Source organism: Pteropus vampyrus, unplaced genomic scaffold, assembly GCF_000151845.1.
Source record: "Pteropus vampyrus isolate Shadow unplaced genomic scaffold, Pvam_2.0 Scaffold50, whole genome shotgun sequence".
NCBI lineage: Eukaryota > Metazoa > Chordata > Mammalia > Chiroptera > Pteropodidae > Pteropus > Pteropus vampyrus.
The window spans coordinates 2,965,579-2,986,956 of NW_011888831.1; the positions used below are offsets into that span (position 1 = coordinate 2,965,579).

Consider the following 21,378-nt stretch of genomic DNA (forward strand, 5'->3'; position numbering starts at 1 on the left):
TCAGAGACAGGGCCTTGTCTCCAAGCCCATCTTTGAATGTGAGTCAAAGGTGTGAAAAAGTTATGTGTTGGAGGAGGTGGAGCAGGCCTGGAGTTGCTCACAACTCCAGTTGCTCACAACATGCCTGAGGACCTCAGCCATGCTTCCTGCTCCTCTCATGCCATGGATAGTCTCCTTGGCCTTCCTCAAAGCTGTAGGACCATGACCACCCAATTCTTCTAACACAAATCTGAACGTGGTAGGTGGGGTCTGGCCTCTCTCTCCCTCTTGAGTCTTGGACTAGGGTGGGGGAGACTTCTTCCCTGGCCCCTGTCCTCTTTTCATGTAGTTAACATCTTAAGAATGTTGAAACATTTTGGCCTCTCTGAACTCTGGCTCCATAGGCCCGTCTACCTTCTGGATACCTGCTTGGATGGCTTCTGGCACTTAAATTCAACATGTCCTTCTCCTCCAGAGTCTCCATCTGAGAGATGGTTGTGTTCAGCCAGACCAGGTGCTTCTCTTGACTCCTCTCTGCCATGAGCAGTCTCCAAGTCTGTTGATGTCACTTTCGAAGTGACATGTCTCCTGGCCTCTACATCTCACCTCTGAGAGGTCTGTTCCCCTACTGACTAGCATCAAACCTGACCATGACCAGCCCTACTTACCAACTCTTGAGAACTCTAATGGGCCCCGAGTCAAGATCTGGTACAAATGATTTCTCCTTTCTGAAGCCCCTTGGGCCTAGATCGAGTCACTTTTCATTTTGTCTTCCTGTTAAAACTCAATTTTTTGGGTGGGGGAATCTGGTCTGGTTCCTAGCATCTGGTGACTGGGGCATGCCTGCTGAGGGCTTTGAAAGGAGCCTGACACAGTTGAGGACCACAGCCCCAGAGCATGTGGGAGAACCGTAGGGCTCTCCTCCACCCCCTACACTGTACGAGAGTAGGATCCTTGAGGCCAGTCTCTTGGGCCTGCATTTCACAGCCTTCCTGATCTGGCCTCAGCTTCACACTTGCGGCCTCATCTCACCTCTCAGTTCTGGTCCCGCACTGTACACACCAGCCTCATGGACATGTATCTACAGCACCTTCAAGCCGCTGCTCCTGTTCCCTTGGCCAGGACAGCCTTTCCACTCTTTTCTGTGTGCATTTGATCATCCATTTTTCCTGAACATCTCCTATCTTGCCCTTGACAGGGCTGGCTCAGCAATCTGAGCTGCTTCAGCAAGGCACCTGCATTTTTTTTCCGGGCCTGATCCCTCCTGCCTTGTGACATAGGCCCTCATCCACAGCAGCCACAGCACCCTGGCTCTTGAGCACATGTTGACTAAGGCTGGTACCTGACATAGAGGAAGCAGGGAGAAGTTAGGACAGAGGGTTGTGCGGATGGGTTGATGTGGCTGAGTTCTGGGTCTCAACCCCCAGCCTCCCAGGCTGGTGACCTTCTGGATTTCTGCAGAGGGCCATGGGCCCCATCCTCTTGGCATGGCTGAACTGTTCCAGCAGCCAGAGACTGCTGTGGGAGACACAGATCAGATTTGTTTTCCACATACCCACTCACCTCCAACTCATTTTTTTTTCTTTGCCAGCAAAGAGTTGAAATTCACAAGCTTCGTCAAGGTGAGAACTTAATTCTTGGCTTCAGCATTGGAGGTGGGATTGACCAGGATCCCTCTCAGAATCCTTTCTCAGAAGATAAGACAGACAAGGTGAGGGGACCAGGGTCCTGGGGCCTCACTGTAGGGCACAGAGGCCTGAGATGGTGGGTCTCTGCTTTCCTGGGCCTTTGCGGAAGGAGACCTCACCTCTCTCAAACAGTCCTAAGAAGGTTCAAGAAATGATCTGGTGTGAATAAATAGGGGTGGGGGTGAGGAGTGGGCCTCTGAGCCCTAGGAAGGCCTGCTCAGACAGCCCAGGAGCAGCAGAGGCTGGAGCATCTGTGGGGCAGCCTGCTGTCCCCTTGGCACACACAGCCTGTGCTGGGAGGAGGCTCAGTGCAGGGACAGACAGATGGATGGCTGGAAGTATGGTGTGCTTAGCTTTGCTCTGGGATAAGGGGCTAGTCTAGTGAACCCAGAGCTTGATCAGGGCTGTCTCTTTCCAGGGCATTTACGTCACACGGGTATCCGAAGGAGGCCCTGCTGAAATTGCTGGGCTGCAGATTGGAGACAAGATCATGCAGGTAACAGATGTCCCAAAGGAGGAAAACAAGGTTTGGGTCAGAGGGTCTGAAGCTCTCGGGTGGGGATGGGGCTGCCCCTGCATCCCAGGGCACCTGGGAGACTCACCGAAGCCATTTTGGAGCCCATGCTGGTGTCACCCCTAGAGGAAGCTGGCTTGCTCTTGTGTGTCGACTGTGGTGCTTGGCATCCCCTATCCTGGGGACATCAGCTTGGGGGCCTGGTTGGGTGACCCAGGCCACACAAAGGCCTTCCTGCTTCCAGATCCCAGAGGGCGGGGAGCTGAGGTGGCTGTATTCTCTCCTTGGGCCAGGTGAACGGTTGGGACATGACCATGGTCACACATGACCAGGCCCGGAAGCGGCTCACCAAGCGCTCAGAGGAGGTGGTGCGCCTGCTGGTCACACGGCAGTCACTGCAGAAGGCTGTGCAGCAGTCCATGTTGTCCTAGCAGCCCGCCAAGGTTCCAACTCGTGCCAGCCCGCCTCTGTACAGTGACACTACTTCCACACTGTCTGCGCCTCATCCTGACTTCTGCTGAGTGCTGGGCTCCTACTCAGAAGGGCAAGAGCTGGTCCCAGAGGTCTGACCTGGCCTTCCTTCACCTTGCCTACCAGTGGCCTGAGGCTCTGGGATCAGCTGTCTCCCTTGGACACCGGATTGGAAATAATAGCCTGAGGCTGAGTAGTCAGTCTGTAGTGACCACAGGCTCGGCCTCCAGACCCTGCTGCCTGGTGTCATCAGTGCTCAGGCGAGCAGTGGGCCCCACCACAAAGCTGGAAAATGCCAGGGGTGTCAGCCTTTCCCACACTTTGCCCTGCCTGCAGGGCTCAGCCTTGCCCTCGTGTCTCAGCTCCAAAGTGCCTGTGTCCCCTGCTTTTCTCTGTGTTGCCCAGCAGGGACTCGACACAATGCCAGAGGCACTATGAAAGTTCGCCCAGATGGAAGGCAGGCAGGCTCACGGTTCACCCATTGCACCCCCACTCTCCTAAGGGGTGCTGGTATCCCCAGGGTTTACCTGCTTACAGGATTTAGATGAGGTTCAAGGCTGACATTTTAGGGCAGTTCTCAGGATTGCCATTTTCCTCCTTGTCTGTGGGTTTAACTTTTGTATTTTTTAATCACAACTTTGATACAAAGCATTTTTATCTTACTATTTGGAGATGCCAATTCTACTTTTGAATTTAGCTTACTAATTCACATCTGGGACAACTCTTAGGAAGTCAACAAACCTTACTTTGGTTACTGTGGATTTGGGGCAGTATGACACTGCCTGACACCCAACATCTTGTGCCCAATAAACAGCGTTGGAACACACAGGGGGTCTTTGCTGAGGCATGGGATTGGGCGTTTTGGGATGGATTATGAAGAATTTTGGCTGTAAGACTGCTGACCTGGCCCCAGCTGCTCTGGGATGAAGCCCCACTATTCCTAAGCTCACCTGACACTGCTTGGTCAGGCCACATTATGGGACTATGTGGGAGCCTGGCAGTGCAGCAGGGAGCCCCCAACTTCCTTTGAGAACCTGGTCTTAGCTCCAACCATGGGGCGGGGGCGGGGGGGTCTCTTGAACACCAAAAGACTCATGGGAGAAATATCCCCCCGCCCCAGCTCCTCACTCCCCTAAGATTCTTAAGAGCACTCAGTCCATCACAGCCAGGGATGTAACCTCAAATATTTCCAAGGTCTGCCATCTGACAAGATAGGGTGAGCTGAAGAGCTCTGGGGTCTCTGCCTGGCCTACCATTGGTTGGACTACCAGCTCTGAGAATTGTTGCCACTCATGGACCTACTGCCAAATCAGATTTTCATTTTCTTGTCAGATTTTTGAAATATTCCATTTTTTAAAATGTGACATCTGGTAACACACTGGGTGGTGCAAATAAAACAGGTGTGTGCATTTGGTCAGGCTGCCATCTCTGCTTTGTGGAAACAAGACTCTAAATTCTTGGATATTAAAACTGGATAGAGGAAGAAACTGGGAAAATCAGATATCCCCCCACTCCCAGTGGTGGTGTGCCCTTAAAGACCTTATCCTACCCCTACTCACAACCACAGCTTGAGCAGCGTGCCCTTGGTAATGCAGACATGATACGTGTGGGACCTACCTGGCCCTGAGCAGGCAGGTGTCTTGCACTACCCATGAGGGTTCCCCGATGAAGTGCAGGATTGGCAGGCAGTCACCTTGGGATCAGCGAACTTCACAACCCCACGTTTTCTTAAATGAAGTAAGACCATCTCCCTAAGCCCCGTGGACTTGGTTCTGAAGCCAGCACACCTGCATCTGGCAAATGCTCAGTGTGCAAAAGGAAACAATCAAGTTTTAATTTAGGATATAGGCCCCTTACATTGTTCTCAAAGTAAAAAGAATGGACTGACAAACTCATGGTATGTACAAGGCACATCCTAGGACCTTCCCCTCCTGCCACAGGAAGGACAACTGCTTGGGTTGGAAGGGAAGGGGGTTTGGGATCAGGGTTGGGCCCATGAAGATTGTGTGAGGTGGTCTTCAGTCCTTAAGTGAGACTCCTGAACAGCCCAAAAAATCAGTCTCAGGTAGGGGCTGGGGGAAGTAAGGGAAAGGGGGCCTGCCCTCCCCTCCAGGGGAGCTACTCTCACCATTTGGCAGGTCTAACAGGCTTCTAAGGCACAGACTGGGGTGTGTGTGTGGCAGGGAGCAATTAGAGGGGCTCACATGGGGCCCTGATTCTGGGAAAGGAGGTAGGCAGAAGGCAGAGGAAAATAAGCCACTCATTTCTAAAACATCCCTCCAAAAAATCCAAAAGGGGTTAGTGTGATGAAGATTTAGAGGGTGTTGGGCATGAAGCCAGTTCAGAACCAATCTGTTGGGTACCTCAACGTCCAGAAATACTGTTTCATAACTAGGTTATGGCCTGGGCCACCTATAACTGCAGTTGTGGAAACTGAGTGTCAGAGAGGTGAGTGTTCAGAGAATATGACCTTCAGAGAAGGGACTCCAAGGCCTAACCCCAAAGTCCTAGCCCCTCTGCCACCAGCACCAGCACCAGCACCTCTGGCCAAAGCACCTGGCTGTTTGGTCTCGGGGAACCACGGCAGTGGCAGGCAGCAAAGCACCCTTGACTCTCCCAGCTGCAAAGTCAGTCCTTCAAGCTGCTCCCAGAAACACTGGTTGCTTGGGGCAAGGCCTTCAGCTTCAAGCTTGGTGCCCAATCTTGCTTGAGATGGCTGTCAGAACCTGTGTGTGCTGCCTGCAGCCTTAAAGAAAATAGAGATGGCAGCATCAAGTTGCAGGAGGGCCAGCTGTCTGGCCAGTAAGGCCCAGGAGGGGATAAGACCTTGGGTAGGTTGGAAGGCGCTGCCAGCAGTCTGGCTTTTAATCTTGGAGCAGAGTCAGGTGTGTGTCCCACAAGGAGGTTTCTCCCTTGCCCTGGAGAGTCCTGGATGAAGGCAGGCTGTTTCATGTTTAAGGCATCTGGCCCTGAGGAAGAGAGCGCTTCTCCACTGTCAAAACATGGAGCGAGCCCTTCACTCCAGACCGCTTCTCCAGCTTTCCTGGTGGGCACAGGGCCTGGGCTGTTTACACTGGGGCTCTGGGTGCTAGTTCACCTGCTCATACCCTGGTTTCTTCCTGTATAAGCAGAAGTGCTGGACGAAGAAGACAATATCGAATAAGATAGAGAAGATGCCGAGTCCAAACTTGGTTGGGTCTCCAAAGATCAGCGTCCACTGGTCTGTTAACAGCCAGAGAGGACAGAATTCAGTTTTAGGTTGGTGGCTCCTAAAGCATGTGTGGCTGTGTGGTGGGTGGGGGTTCCTCACCTGCCCAGGAAGCCACAAACACTCCAGCTGCAAATGCCCCTAGGTAATCTAGGGACTGGCATTGCCTGGATTCCCAAACTGGGCTGGAGTGGGGGTAGCCTGGCCCCGGCTTGTGCCTCCAGCCCACTGTTGGTTGACTCACCATTGTTGAAGGACTGGAAGAACATCTGGAGGAGGCTGAAGCAGCCCCCAGTGAAGTCCAGAAGCACATTACCAATGCTCCAGCCCTCGGTGCTTTTGTAGTAAAAGTTCATGTAGGCCTGGGCAGACAGACAGACAGACAGATGGAGGGCGGTGAGGGGGCTGGGTGGCTGCCCTCATGTACCTTGTGACTGCCACTGCAAACAAGAGCGGCTCTAATTCTACCCACTCATTTGCTCCAACCTTTGCTCCAAGGAACACAGTGACCTTTAGGCTCTGACAAGCCTTGGCAGAGGACCAGTTTGGGTGGGTCATGGGTCTCATCTGCATGCACAGCAAACACAGCTTTCCTCTTCCCATCTCTGCATCCCAACTCCAATGGAGAGAGGCTGCGTTTCTCCATCTTCATCCCTCCCTGTTCTGTGACAAAGCCCTATCCTCATTTTCTAGCAACTCTGATTCTCCTCAAACTCAGCCTGGACTTCATGTTGTGCTTGTGAACATGGGCTGGGAGTCTGATTGCCTGGTTTGGAATCCCAGCTCCACCACTATAGCTTTGTTACCTTGGGAGAGTTACTTGAGTCCTCCTAGCTTTGGTTTTTCCATCTGTAGAGTGGACTTACCTCCCACCTTAGCCCTGGCTCGGCTCAGGGGCCACAGTCTCAGGCTTCTCGGGTCTAGTGGGCGGGTCCACTGAGATACCCGGTTCCTTCCTGCTGCCAGTGCCCCACATCCTACCTCCAACACCAGCACCCTTTGGGTTTCTCTGACTGGTGTGACCTCCCTACCACCCAGGAGGGAGGGCTTGGCCTCTGTAGTAGTCTTCTCCCATCCTCTCCATTCTTGCTGCCACCTCTCCAGTCCTAGACAGTTCCAAACGTCTCCAACTGGGGCTCCTGCCTGCCATGTTTCCCAGCCCCAAGCTTTTCCACACTCAGGGACGGAGGCCCCAATTCCCTCAAGACCTTCCCCCACTCGGAAGCCTTCTTCCTAAGTCCCCTGGGACTTGGCCTCACTTTCTTAGGTTCACACTGCTCTCAGCAAGCAAGGTCTCCCTGCTACCTCCCATGTTTTTCTACCTGTGCCTTTGTGTAGGCTGCCCTGAGCCTGGAACTCCCCCTTCTCTTGTATCCACAGAATTAAGTTTTGCTTATCTTTAAGGGTCTGGCTCTGTTTCCATGCCCTCCAGGAGACTGGCCTTGACTCTGACCAAAATGCTCTTGAGCCCATGGAACACAAGGTTCCTTGGGCTGGGGAAGCTGAAGAGAGGGCTTCTCCACTGAGAATGGGGTAAGTTAAATGAGACCCTAGATTCATAATTAGAGTCTTCAGTTGGCACTTATTTCATATATGACCCTGTCCTGGGCCATTCCAGCTATGGAAGACATGTTTGACTCTGAGTCCCCAGATCTGAATAGGACTGAGTGCTTGAGGGAGGGTGCTGAGGACCCACAAGGAGGACCCTAGATGGGACCTTCAAGGACAACATGTCTGGATGGAAGGTGAAGATCACAGTGGTGGGCTCTCTCCTCCCACCTAATCTTTCCCAAGCATCCTGCTGCTGCTCATCAGTAATGGAGGATGGGGTGAGGGGCAGAACTGAAGTCATCAGAAAAGCTGGGATGGAGAGATGGGAGTGACCTGCACTACCCCTGCTTCTGAAGAGCTGAGTGTGAGCTCCGAGAATTCTCCACTGACTTCCTCATGTGATTCCCGGCTCCAGGGAAAGGGAGGCAGTGGTAATGGCAGCTTTCTGCCTGTCCCCTGGCCTCTGCTGGGCTCATGGCTTTCCATCCCTGTCTCCTCACCCTAGCCAGAAGCTACCCAATAGGAGCAGGGCCCAGAGTCTGTATCTCACCTCCCTCACCCTAATGGCCATGTGAAAAGTAAGGAAGGCCTTGAAGGTACCTGTGGAAAATACTTGACCAGTGTCACTGCAAGCTTGATGTAGGAGAAGCAGAAGAGAAACTGCAGCCACGTGGTTACCCCAACTGTGGCCATAATCATGACGACGAGTGCAAAGAGCAGCAAGAGCACCAGGAAGCCGATGGCAGGCCAGGACACTCGCTGGTTGCCTCGCTGAGGATGAGATGGAGAGGAAGGGAAGGCAGGTGGGGTGGAGCTGGGGGAACAGAGAGCCCAACACCAACAATATCCTTGTCACTATCAGGGTCTCTAGTTTGGTCCTTAGACTTTCCAGAGCCCATGTGCTTCTTGTTTCCACAGTACAGAAGTGGGTGCCTCTCAGAGCCCACCAGGCGTGAAGGGTGTTGGGGATGGAACCTCCAACACGCTGGAGGCTTGGCACCTCGTCCCAGCCCAGGCTTGTTCCAAGACCCAGGAGGAGCCTAATCACTTCTGGAATCTGTCCTCTACCCCTACCTTTCCCCAAAGTAGGCCTCCTTCGTCTAAGCTTCACAGCAAAGAGTAAGGAAACCTAGAAGGTTGAAGGTGGAGCCCAATTAGCCCCTGGATGGCCTTGCATGTGTGAAGGGAACTCCCTGAGGGAAGTGCTGCACCCACAGGGAAGTGAAAGAAAATGTGCAGGTCAGCGACCCCTTGAAGCACAGCTTAACGATGCCCTTCCCAGCAGAAGTGCCAAACTACCCTCTGGCAACATGACTGAGTCCAGGCTCCTCGGCCTGGTACTCCAGACCCCTCCAGACCTCTTAGGACCCTCATGAGCCTGCTTCCTCTACTGGTGCCCTGTACCCCAGCTATCCCTGTCTGCTCATGGTTCCTCTCACTGCACCTTGGCCTTCACAGTTCTGTCCCTCTGCTAGAAGTGCCCCACCTGGCCCTCTTCATGTATCCCATAGACACAACTAAGTACCATATCCTTGATGCCCTCCCACCCCTTCCTCCCTGGCTGAGTCAGGCCTTCAAGCTGCCTGTGCTCTCCCCTTAGCCTCAGCTCTCAGCCTGCTGGGTCGTCACTTCCTCTCCATGTCCCTTACCACAGACCTAGTGGAGCCTGAAGGTTTGGGCTCATGGAGTGGTCCCTGTGCCAAGCATGGGGCTTGGCCTATTATCTTGGCTTTAGTATGCAAATGCTTACTAAGAGTGAACAAACACATGTCCTTTCTGAGGGTTTCTGTGCTTTCTGTAAAACAACAGGTATGGGTGGCAGGTGGTGGTGGTGGGTGTTGGCCTGACAGCCTGAAAGGGGACAGATGCCAAGTTCATCTCTCACCTCATACAGGAAACACTGCACCAGGACAACCAGGGTGAGGGCGACTGCGTGCAGGCTGAAGAAGACATCATTACTCTCCACGGGGTTCACTCCATTCGGGTATTTGAGGAAAAACTGCTCCTGTTTAGGGGGTGAGAAACTGAGGGGTGAAGGGCGGCAAGGCCACTGAACAGCTTGGGCTGAGCTGTGGTGGGCAAGCAGTGCCATACCTTGACATGAGGCACCCAGAAGAGGCCAATGTTGAACACGCTATAGGCCATGAAGCCCATCAGATTCAGGATAACGAAGTCGAAGCTCAGACCAACAACACTGTGCGGCAGGGAAATGGAGAGAAAAAGCAAGGCAGGGAGTGAGACTGGGCTACTGAGGGCATGGGAGAGGACAGCTCCCAGCACACGGGAAGGAGGGCCCGACTCTCCAAAGCAGAGCACCGTCCTCAGGTCCCTCTCCATGCTACAATCGATGCCACCCAATCCTACCTTCTCAGGAACCAGTTTCCTCTTGCCTCAAATTCTGGCCCTAGAGGGAAGTCTGGAGGCCTCCTGCAGAAAGGAGGCATCTCCCTTCCTTGCTCCCAGCTCAGCTCCCTAAAATGCCCACATGGCTAAGGTGACTGCAGGAGAGCTTGTGTCCTTGCCGCAGGAAGACCAAACACCAGGCTCACTGTGTATGTATGTATGTATGTGTACATGTAACTGATGTATAATTGACATATAATATCCTATTCATTTCAGGCCTACATCATAATAATTCGATATTTATATACATTACAAAATGAGCCTCATGATAAGTCTGGTTACCATTCACCAAATTTATTACAATGTTATTGACTATATTCTCTATGCTGTACATCACATCCCCTTGACTTATTTTACAACTAAAAGTTTGTACTTTTTATTAACCACCTTCACCTATTTCACCCATGCAACCCCTCCCTTCTCTGGTAACCACCAGTTTGTTTACTGTATGATATTGTTTTTGTTTTGTGCTTTTAGATTCCTCATTTTAAGTGAAATCATACAGTATTTTTTTGTCTGACTTATTTCACATAGCATAATACCTTCTAAGTCCATCTATGATGTTATAAATGGCAAGATTTCATTCTTTTTTATGGCTGAATAATATTCTATTGTAATATATATCACATCTTCTTTATATAATCATCTATCAATGAACATTTAAGTTGCTTCCATTCTTGGCTATTGCAAATAATGCTGCAATGAATATAGAGGTACATATATCTCTTCAAATTAGTGTTTTCGTCTTCTTTGGATAGAAACCCAGAATCACTTCTGGAAACTGCTGGATGATATAGTATTATTTTTAATTTTTTGAGGGACATCTATACTGTTTCCTGTAGTAGCTTTATCATTTTAAATTCTTACCAACAGTATACAAGAGTTCCCTTTTCTCCATATCCTCACTGATACTATTTTTGTCTTTTTGATAATAGTCATTCTGACAGGTATAAGGAGGTAGTATCTCATGGTTTTGATTTGCATTTCCCTGATAAGTGACGATGAGCACCTTTTCATGTACCTGTTGGCCATGTGTATGTCTTCTTTGGACAAATGTCTGTTCAAGTTCTTCGCCAATTTTTTAAATTGTGTGGGTTTTTTTTTTAAAATTAAGTTATATAAGTTCTTTGTATATTTTGGATAGTAACCCTGTATGGGATATATGATTTGCAAATATCTTCTCCTATTCAGTATGTTGCCCTTTTGTTTTGTTGGTTTCTTTCGCTGTGCAAAACCCTTTTTAGTTTGATGTAATTACATTTATTTTTGCTTTTGTTGCCCTTGCCTGAAGAGACTGATCTAAAAACATATTGCTAAGACTGATGTCAAAGAACTTACTGTCTATGTTAGGAGTTTTCTGGTTTCAGGTCTTACATTCAAGTCTTTAATCCATTATAAATTTATTTTTATAAATGGTGTAAGATGGTGGTCCAGTTTCATTATTTTGTATGTAGCTGTCCATTTATTGAAGAGATTATCTTTTATCCATTGTATATTCTTTCCTCCTTTGTCATAGATCGACTGTATGTGTGTGGGCTTATTTCTGGGTTCTCTATTCCAGTCTAGCGATCTATGTGTCTGTTTTTGTGCCAGTACTATACTGTTTTGATTACTACAGCTTTGTACTATAGTTTGAAATCAATGAGCATGATACCTTTTCTTTCTCAAGATTGCTTTGGATATTTGGGGGTCTTTGTGGTTCCATACTGATTTTAGAACTCTTTATCTAGTTCTGTGAAAAAATGCCATTGTTAATTTGATAAGGATTGCACAGAATCTGTAGATTGCTTTGAGTAAGTATGGACATTTTAATAATATTAATTATTCTAATCCATGAGCTTGGTATATCTTTCCATTTATTTGTATCTTTATCAGTTTCTTTTATCAATGTCTTATAGTTTTCAGAATACAAGTCTTTCGCCTCCTTGGTTAAATTTATTCCTAGGTATTTTAATTATTTGATGCATTTGTAAATGGGATTGTTTTCTTTAATTTCTCTTTCTGAAACACTGTTATTAGTGTATGGAAAGGCAACGTAAATGGATTTCCTTCATTTATAATCTAGGTGCCCTTTAGACCAGTTTTCTGGCTGTGCCCCAGGGTGGGTGAGTCCACAGGCAGCCCCCTCAGTAATATCCCTCCCTGCTGCAGGTCTCACTTGGGGGTAGGATTCCCTTCATTATTGTGTCTCTATCTCCCCTATCCATCTCTGTGTGGTCTCTCTATCCTTTGTTGTACAGAAGCTGTTCAATTGGCCAGCCCTCAGTTCTTCTTCAGGAGAAACTACTCTACATGTAGGTGTATATTCAGTGTGTCTGTAGGAGGAGGTGAGTTCAGGGTCTTCCTGCACCCCCATCTCAGCCTCACCTCCCATTCTGTTTTTTCAAAATTAAAGTGGGAAGGATTAATCTCCAACTCCAGCACTGAGGTATGATGTGACACTAATTCCTCCAGGGCTGGATAGACAAAGAGGAGAGCATATTTGGGTGGACTTCCTTACCCCAACCCAGCCCATTCTCCACTTCACTGAGAAGCCCCGTTTTATTGCTTTCACAGGGAAGAGCTGAAATGGGAAAGAGACCAAATGCCCAGCAGTGCAAGAACTACCACAGGCTCTTAGAGCTTTTACATTGACAACTTTCTGGTAAGGGCAGGAAGAGAGAAAAGCAGAGGGGGAAAGTCTGAACCCATGCTGCCTATAGTCTCGCTGGAATGCCCGTCATACTAGCCCCAAATGAACCTGCACAGATAGCTCAGCAGGTTACCTTTTCCGACTCCAGTTCGTGATCACCTGAGGGTAGAACGAGATGGACCAGGCTGCAAAGTAGATCCAGCCAATCACCTGGTTTATGATGCTAATGATGTTGCTGTGGATCACCAAGAAGCGTATCCTTGGGCTAGAAAGAATTTGGGGACCAGTATGAGCTGACACTGGGCTTCTGAAGGAAACTCCCACGTGCCCAGCACTGCCTTCCTTCTCATCATTTAAGGCCCAGCTTACCCTGTTTGGTTGGAATTATTTCCATGCAGGTGAACAGTAATTTGTCCCACATTTTGAGATGTCACTTGAAAAGAAGAATTTGTCACTCTGGGAGGCACCACAACCTGTTAGGAAAACTGAATTTGACCCAGGGCCATGTATTTATTGGGACCTCACTGCGTATCTAGTTCCAGGCTATGCATTAGGAAATGGAGGGACAGATCACACAAGGTCCCTGCCTTCCAGGAGCTTACTAACAAAAAGGTGAAAACTCTGGACCAACCAGCTAACTGGAATCCCCTCATATTCCTTGTGTTAGACGTTCTGAGCAGAAAAAGGTTCTGCCCTCAGGCCCTTCCCTGGCCTATATCTGAGGGAACATGCGATGGCTCTCTTCTGCTCACTTGACCTGTGGATCAAGCCAGACCTCAGAGAGCCAGGACCCACTGTTAGAACAGTTTTTCTTACCCTGCAGCAGGCCTCATACCCTGGGGCATGGGAAGTTGTGAGAAATGGCTGTTTAATGATATGTGACATTCACCATGGGATGAGATGAGACTCCCTTCTTATATAAGGTTCTTTTAGGTAGACGCCCTTCATCTGACCATGCTTCAATACTGTCTGCTTGCTGGGGGGCTCAGAGCCAATTTGCAGCCCATTTCTACAACCATACAGGGCCTGGTGACATGCCTCATGGTTATCAATTTCATTCATGCATTCATTTTGTCTATTTTTTTTAAACTCTCGTTTACTCTCAGTACTACCTCCCCTACTGATTTTTAAAAAATCTAGTCTATGAGTAATTGGCTCAAATACTTGGTAAGGTAGAAGCAGGGTACATATTCACAGATTAATGCATAAGGGCTATGAACAATTATTGCTGTGATACAAGACAGACTCTGGCATTCACTGGTTTTTGGAAATAACACTCAACCAATGGAATCTCAGAACGGTGCTTTACAAACTTTAATATGGACCCAAATCATCCAGGGATCTTGCTCATACACAGATTTTGAATCGGTAGATTTGGGATGGAGCCTGAGATTCTGCATTTCTAAAAAGTTTTCAAGCAGGGACAATGCTGCTGGTCTATGAACACTCTTTTGAGTAGCAAGGTCTTGAAAACCATCTTAAGAATTTCAGGACCATTTTTTGCCTCAAATTTCTTACCATCACTTTCCTAATCCATCTACATGGCATAAAATGCCCATCTTCAAAGAGACCAAAACAAAGCCAAAATCAGAGATTTCAAGAATGATGGGACAGGAGCAGCCCATGGTGTAAAAACAAGGAGGCCTATCTCCAGAAGCACTTAATTAAAATGTGTTTTATTACCTAGCAGTTCAATACTCATCAGTTAAGATTCATTACTTACTTTGTCGGGGAGCTCAAGGATCGTAATATTTTTTGAACGAAATGTGATTTCAAAAGTGATCACCAAGGTTTCATTTAACGGATGCCTGTGGAGGACAAGAGTCTGATTACTGCTGAGAGACACTGTGAGAGCTCAATCAACCTTCTGAATTTCACATCGGGCCTGTCATTGGGGTGAAGAGGTGCTATGTGCTTGGTCTGAGGGGTAGACAGGTGGACTCCCTGCTCCTTAAGAGTTTTCTACTTTAATCAGGAGACAAGCTGTCCCATTAGGGCTGGGTGAGAACATGAGAAGGTGAGAAACTGGCTGCGAATACCAAATAAGGTGTCTAGAGGCCAGAGAGGCTTCTGCTCTGGTGGGAAAGGCTTCTGAGAGGACTCAGGTCTGAGTAGGGAGCAGCCTTTGGGAACCTCAAGTCTGGACTTAGAGGCCTGGAGTTAATTTGGAAGGCAGTGGAAAGCCACTCAAAGATTCTAGAGAGGAGAGAGTGGTAGTGAGGGGATGATGTGTCAGATTTACAAGGTGTTGATGTGCAGAGGTGGCAGGGGCTGGGAGTGGAATGCAGGTCTGTTAGGGAGCCTTGGTACCAAAGCTTTGGTTTGAGAACAGACTTCTTGGGAGAGATGAGAAAAAGGGAGAAGGGCAGAGAGAAAAAAGACAGAGGTCTTGGGAATCCTAGTGGCTGCGGGGCAAGATTAGGGCAAAGCAGTGAAGGATACAGGCTCTCTCTGGTGGTCTGGACTAGGTCAGCACCCTCACATCTGAACCAGAAGTCAGCAAGAAAGACTCTCAGACAAGGCTAAGTATGAGTGGTGCGTGAATGGGCTCCGCCCGATGGAATCACTTCTGCTTTGGAAGTGACTTCAGAAGTGCTCAGCTCCTTACCCCCTGGCCTTCAAGGTCTGCCTCAAATAATTAAAGCTTTGGAAAGGACCACTACGAAATCTGGCTTCAACTGCTGGCCACTCAAAGACTCTTCTCAGCTGGGGGAAAAGGCTCATGTCTCTGTGTAGAAGCCCCTTTCCTGCTCTTCCCACCAGAAACAAGGATTCAGTGGTTGTGGGGAGAGAGAGACTGGGATCTCAGTCTGCAGCCCAGGGCTTGTGCCTCTCTTTTTCTGGCTTGTTTTAAAGTGAAGAGCAAGGACATCACACTTGAAATATGAACGGATGGTGCCAGGGGTCAGCCTTGACCCAGCTGTGAGGTGAACGAGCTGGGCTGAGGACAGAGCTGGGCCTGGGAACTTACTGAAGGGTGATGCTGACGTTGGTTGAGCTTCCATTTTCCAGCTTCACAGTGGGAGGAACAGAGATGCTGACCATCGACTCTGGAAGGACCCAAATCATGACTCATTAGGTCAGAGAGTTTAGACCCACAAGGAGACACTGTAACAAAGGCCCCCGATATCTGAACTCATGAGCTCTGACTCATGACAACCCCTATCTTCTAGGTGAAGACACGGAGGTTCTGAGAGGCTAAGTAACGGGACTGGAAACCCAAGTCCTCATTATGCACTTTTGCCTCCTGCTGCCAGACAGAGGGGGACACAGGTCTGAGCAGGAGACACTATAGCTTTCTCCTCCCTGATATGAGAGGCTGAGAGTCTGTTGAGTTAATAAGAGATAGTTTTAAAACTCTAGAGCCCAAAACTGTCACAAAGGAATTGAAGCCACGATCTGGGATTGGAAAATGTGGACTTGAACCACCCCTTCAGATAGAAATCACAAGGGTCTCCTCTGTTTGTGGAGCTAAAATGGCCTTGCAGAACTGGTCCAGCCTTCTCATACTCAGAGACATAGGGGCCTAGCTTATCTGTTTCTCAAGGACCCCTTTTGGGCTCTCTAACTAATCTCCCTCAACCTGTTCACTGATCCCTTTCCTGAGGCTGACCTGCTGGGGACTGAGGGAAGACTGGTGAACAAGACACACTGTTTCACTTCCAGGGATTTCTTCTTGGCATTTACATGCTAACTCAGGACAAGGTAGATAAATAGTCCTCTAGGATGGAGGAAGCAGGTTTGGGAGGCAATCACCCCAGAGCAACTTGGCGACAGAACGAATGAGTCAGCCTCTCTGACCTTTGTGTTCTTTGGATAGCCCACATATCTTGCCCCCACCCCTACTCCCAGGTTTGCTCAAAGTTCCAGGCACCTGTCCATCTCACTTCCCTTACTTCAAGGCCTTCAGGGATATGCATGGCCTAAGGTGTGATTATGAATCTAGACTGGGACTGGAAAAGGGCTCCTAAGGGGAAAGCGGGAGCACAACTAATGCAGGTGGTCATTGCTGGGGTAGTGGCTGCAGGCAGGGCCCAGGTCTCCCTCTCCCCAGACACATCAAAGGCAAAAGATGAAAAACTGAAATTTTAGGTGCTCAGGTTGGAAGGGAACTTAAAAATTTCCTAATTCAGCCTCCTCTGTCTGATCCCCCTTCTCAATACTCCTACTTGGCAGTTTCTCTTCCTCTGGGCACCTTAAGGAAAAGTAACCTCTTCTCTTCCAAGGGAGTGAGCCAATCTGGAATTTGCACTCCTGGGCCTGGCTTAGCCACCTGGGACCTCTCAGACCCCATCTGAAACACCTTCTCCGGGCTAACCCTGCCTGCGTTAATGCAGATACATGCTCTGTCCTGTGTCCGCAAGTCTCTAAGCTGACTCCCACAGCCTCAGGTCTCCAGCCCCGCAACCGGGGTTTCTCAGAGTGGCATTTAATCACCCCAGAGGCTGAGCTGCTCAGAGCACAGTAGGATGGCCCCTCCCTTACTTGTAGCCCCAGGGCTCGGAGGCAACTTTGCCAACTCTGCTTCTTCTTTTTCATACTTCCTGCAAGACCCTGACAAGACAGTGCCCAGAGCAGGGCTATTGAAAGTGATGCCAGGCAGCCACCAACACCTCTGGGACCTCAGGGTTCTGTTGTGACCGTGGTCAGGGTGAGTGAGAGATCCCCATAGCCTTTGCTTTCCTACTGTCTTTACATTTTTCCCCCCCTCTTCAATTCCCCCCGCTTCCACCCCTGGCCTATGGATGTTGCTGTTTCCTGTTTTTAAGAACTGGATCTCTGAAGGCGGGGTGTCTCCCCGCCACACGCTTGAGGCACACACCCAGGGCCTGGTGCACCTGGTGTGTATGGTCCATGGCTCCACCTGGGGCACGAACCCAGGACCTTCTGCGTGTAAAGCAGACGTGCTAACCACTACACTATGGAGCCACCCCCATGTCTTTATATTTTAAAAGATGCTGTAAACTCTCCAAGAACCAGATCAAGAAATGTTTATTTCCCTCTTAGTGGCACTAAAGACAATGGTGCTCAGCAGCTGAGAGACTGGGCTCTGAAGTCAAACAGATCCATCCTGGGTCTGTCACTTTCTAGCTGTACTTAATCTCTCTGAGCCTCTGTTTCCTCACCTGTAAAATGGGGACAATAGTACTACCTATCTCACAAGGCATCGTGAAGATAAAGTGGTGATGTTTGTGATTCTCCACATGGCCTGAGTGCTAAATAATTTCCACATAGCCTGGTGACTATTCTTATCATCATGTAAAGAACACAGAACATTTTTTTAGCTCAAGATAGGAGGCAGTTAGGAAGCTGGCATCACATCTTGGGAAAACACATTTTATTATTTATTTATTAATCATCATTATTATTATTACTTTTTATTCCCCCCTACTTCCACCCCTGATCTACGGATATTGCCGTCTCCCCTTAAGAACTGGATCTCTGAAGGCGGGGCGTCTCCTCCTCGAACCCAGAACTTTCTGCGTGTAAAGCAGATGTGCTAACTACTACTCCATGGAACCACCCTATTTTTATTATTTATTATTATTATTTATGCCTACAGCACCTGGTCTTCCTAGGTGGTCTCCCATCCAAGTACTAACCAGGCCCGACCCTGCTTAGCTTCCAAGATCAGACATCGGGCTTGTTCAGGATGGCATGGCCATAGACCATGGACTGTGGCTCCACTGGGGTGCGAATCCAGGACCTTCTGTGTGTAAAGCAGATGTGCTAACTACGTCCATGGGAAAGCATTTTAAAGTGCCTTGAGGCACGAATCTCTGGACACCACATCAGAATTACCAAATGAGTCTTAATGGACCACCCCAAGTTTCCCCTAGGGAGAGTCTGTTTTTTTTTTTTAATTAATACTTATTGGCACCTCTTACTGTGCTCCTCACCCCACACCAGCCACTCTGCTATACTGTTAACTCCCATTCTCTAATTATTACAACAGTGAGAGGTGGGCACTATGATTCCTATTTCAGATATAAGGAAACTGAGAATGCAAGAGAAAGTGTCTTGTCCACGTAGCTCAGAAAAGGTGGCAGCAGGATTCAAACTGTCTGGTCTAAAGCCCAGGTTCTTGACACTAGGTCTCAGTGCCTCAAGATTCCACCCAAACAAGTCATAGACAAAATACTCTGAAGACCAATCATCTCATCTATGGTCCCCAGTGATGACTCTCCAAAGCAAAAGGAGAGCAGGCCAGGCAGGATGAGGTCAAAAAGCCAATTCCAGTTACTTGATTTTATGGTGGTTTCCACTGTTCTTTAAAACAACATTCAGGAAAGGAGGCAAAGTAATAAAATGCAGCAGGGACCCTAAGCTGGTCCCCTTTCTAGGTCTGTGACTTTGGGGAAGACTTCTACCCTCTCTGGGACTAAATTTCCCCTCTGTATAATTGAGGTAGATTTGTTTTTCCCTCGAGTAATGCATTAGCATTACTAAGGAAGCTTTATTTAAAGCCTGCAAATGCACGTGTACATACACAGACTGGGCCCTCATCCCAAAGAATATGACCCAGCAAGTCTGGAGTGGGGCTCTGTCATTTGTACTGAGAAACAGCAGTCCTCCTGGTCTGACTTTTCATTTTTTGGAAATTGTTTATCCACAAGGTGTAACTGCAAAATAACATGACTGCTTATTTAACAGACCTGGAAGAGGTGATCAGATGACTATTTTCTCAGAGATTGAAGAGGCCAGAAAACTGTAATGGTGCAGGCACTGTGCCTGGCCCTTGGGAAGCTTCCACAGGATTTGTATTGTTTCTACAAGGTTCATTTGAAACATTTAGTCAGGGATTTTAAGATGTATCTGATTTCTGACAACAGCCAAGCCAATAATCAAAATAATGTGCCTGGGGTCCTAAGAGTGGTCAACACGAATTGCTTTTGTGGAATAATTTTAGCCATGTTTTGGGTAGTGGGAGAATTGATAGAATGACGCAGGTCTTTAAGGGCCGTGCTCTGAAAGTCAAACCCTCCAAGATGTACAAACCCTCTTTTTCTTTTTCTTTTTTTTGACAACCAGCCAGTATTCTTTGGGGCCGAGCCCTATTCCTCAGTCCCTCTCGAAGGGAAAGATTTTCTGATTTTATGAGGGGATGCTGGGCAGACTCTTTAGGTGTCTGTGGCCCGGAAGATCCAGGCACAACAAGGTGGCCACATCGCCTGCTTCTGCAGCACCTCCTAGGACCCATAATTCCCTCTGTGAGGTCCACGGAAACATAAGCCATTTACAGAAATTATCTCAGAAATTTGGAATCCCACAGTTTGATTTTGGTAATACAGACAAGGTAGAGAGACTCCAAGGCAGAAGGCCAATTATTTACAGAACCATCTGACTCCTTGTAAAACTCCTGGACCCAAGACCTAGGTCTGCTTCACCACCCAGTGGCTGCCTGACTAAGGGGCAGGCAAGTACATACAGTCTGGACAGTCCTAAACCCTTGGCTACAAACAGGTCAGGCTACTTACGCTATAGCATCACTGTCCTCTTTACAAAGCTAATGACCCATTTCTAAACTTACCACATTTTTCTATGAACTTCATGGGAAAAAGCATAAAAATAATCAGCCAACTCCTTATCATGTTCCTCGATTTCAAAGAACTAGGAAGAAAAACAAATAGCAAGAGAAGTTAGGGTTAAAGCTGGATCAGCTCAGCAGCAAGTGGATAATATGCCACCTGGAACCATGACATGGGCAGTTCATAAAGGACTTTCACTTCACACCTGTGACCTCATGAGCTTTGCATCACCAGCTTGGAGAAAAGGACCCAAGAGAGGACTTATCTTTCTTTGATATGTGGAGAAATGGGCCCACAGAGACTAAGTGGGTTGTGTAAGATCCCACTCTGAGGAAGTGGGCAAACACTGAATTTTTCCCTCTTTAACTGCTTCTTGCAACCTAGTTAATAGAAAGAAAGAATGCAGTTTTATTAGCTGAGGGCCCCCTTTCCCCCCAGTTATTAAAACTGTGGTCAGATATTTGACTTTGTGAACCTATAAACCTTAAGGAAATTAATTTCATTCCCTGTTCTGGGATAAAAGTCTAAGGGTTGTTATTTTCCTCAACATCGTTGAAAACGAAAGGGCCCAGTTGTCCTACCTTCCTTCAGCCAGAAAGTCCCGGAGGGCGAGGCGGGGTCTCATCCTGTCCACACCCTTGGACCCCAGCCTAGAGTTCAGCAAGCCAACGGGAGTTCCTGGAATGGTGCTTTAACTGTCTCCCCTCTCCAAAGCAATCTGCAAACTCCACGACTCAGATTCAGGCGGCAACTAAACAGAAGGTGGAGTAGGGGCTCGGACCTGCATTGGGGTAGTGTCACCCATACCACCTCCGCAGCCTGATGAACCCTGCCTCCGCTCACCAGCATCCCGGCCCTGGAACCTGGAGAATGTCCGGTATCGCAAGGCCGAGACTGGTGGAACCCTGGCATGTCTGAGGGGGTCTAGATTTGCAGAAGGCGCCCAACAAACTTGCTGTACCAGTCTCTAGGCCTCGGGGGTCCACCTGGGGAATGGCGGGAGGCTGTCGGGGCCGCACCGGCTCTCACCTGAGAACCTCTGAGGCTCTGGAGACTGACCACACGAGATGTAGAAGACGCTTCAGACTGTACCCGTTTTCCCCGGCCGGTTTGACTGAGAGTGAGCGCAGACCCGAAGCCATCTGACCCGAGTCACCTGATTTGCTATCGCGGAGCGATGCACTGTGGGAACTGTAGTTTTCACGAGGCTTAGCCGGACAGTTGTGCAGGGTAGAGGAGGAGCGGAGGGGCGCAGGCACCTTGGCAGGAATGGAAGCTCGGGTGTGAGGGAGTATTAAGCAAGCCATTTTTAGGGACACAGACTCTCAGAGCCCCGAGCGCCTGTCGGCGAACCTTGCATCACTTTGGAGAGTGAGGCAGGCGCTGTCCTGACGTACTCGTCG

General features: G+C 48.8%; 2 protein-coding genes and 1 pseudogene across 7 annotated transcripts in view; 1 reads left to right on the top strand and 2 right to left on the bottom strand.

The window, feature by feature from the left end:
- Positions 1–4,065, top strand: part of TAX1BP3 (Tax1 binding protein 3) — a 5,846-nt gene extending 1,781 nt beyond the window's left edge. The window contains exons 2-4 of the mRNA XM_011359807.2: positions 1,571–1,690; positions 2,086–2,163; positions 2,475–4,065. Of these exons, the coding sequence (XP_011358109.1) occupies positions 1,571–1,690; positions 2,086–2,163; positions 2,475–2,612 (336 nt within the window). The 3' untranslated portion in view covers positions 2,613–4,065. The remainder of the gene's footprint in view (positions 1–1,570; positions 1,691–2,085; positions 2,164–2,474) is intronic.
- Positions 4,066–4,456: 391 nt separating this feature from the next.
- CTNS (cystinosin, lysosomal cystine transporter) lies at positions 4,457–21,365 on the bottom strand. 6 transcript variants are annotated; one of them, XM_011359812.2, is made up of 12 exons: positions 21,005–21,365; positions 19,978–20,057; positions 15,418–15,496; positions 14,170–14,254; positions 12,816–12,919; positions 12,580–12,711; positions 9,506–9,605; positions 9,297–9,416; positions 8,012–8,182; positions 6,105–6,222; positions 5,760–5,874; positions 4,457–5,398 (listed from the first exon to the last, which is right to left on the bottom strand). In XM_011359812.2, exons 1-12 carry the CDS (start codon positions 21,280–21,282, stop codon positions 5,281–5,283), a joined length of 1,500 nt encoding a protein of 499 aa, XP_011358114.1. In that variant the 5' UTR covers positions 21,283–21,365; the 3' UTR covers positions 4,457–5,280. The 6 variants fall into 6 exon arrangements, 5 of the variants coding, with proteins under 5 accessions (XP_011358114.1, XP_011358112.1, XP_011358113.1 ...); XM_011359810.2 differs by adding an exon at positions 20,557–20,726 and having other exon boundaries at positions 4,457–5,874; positions 21,005–21,137; XM_011359811.2 differs by lacking the exon at positions 21,005–21,365 and adding exons at positions 20,557–20,726; positions 20,819–20,996 and having other exon boundaries at positions 4,457–5,874.
- On the bottom strand, positions 18,001–18,116 carry LOC111739468 (annotated as a pseudogene).
- Positions 21,366–21,378: the final 13 nt, after the last annotated feature.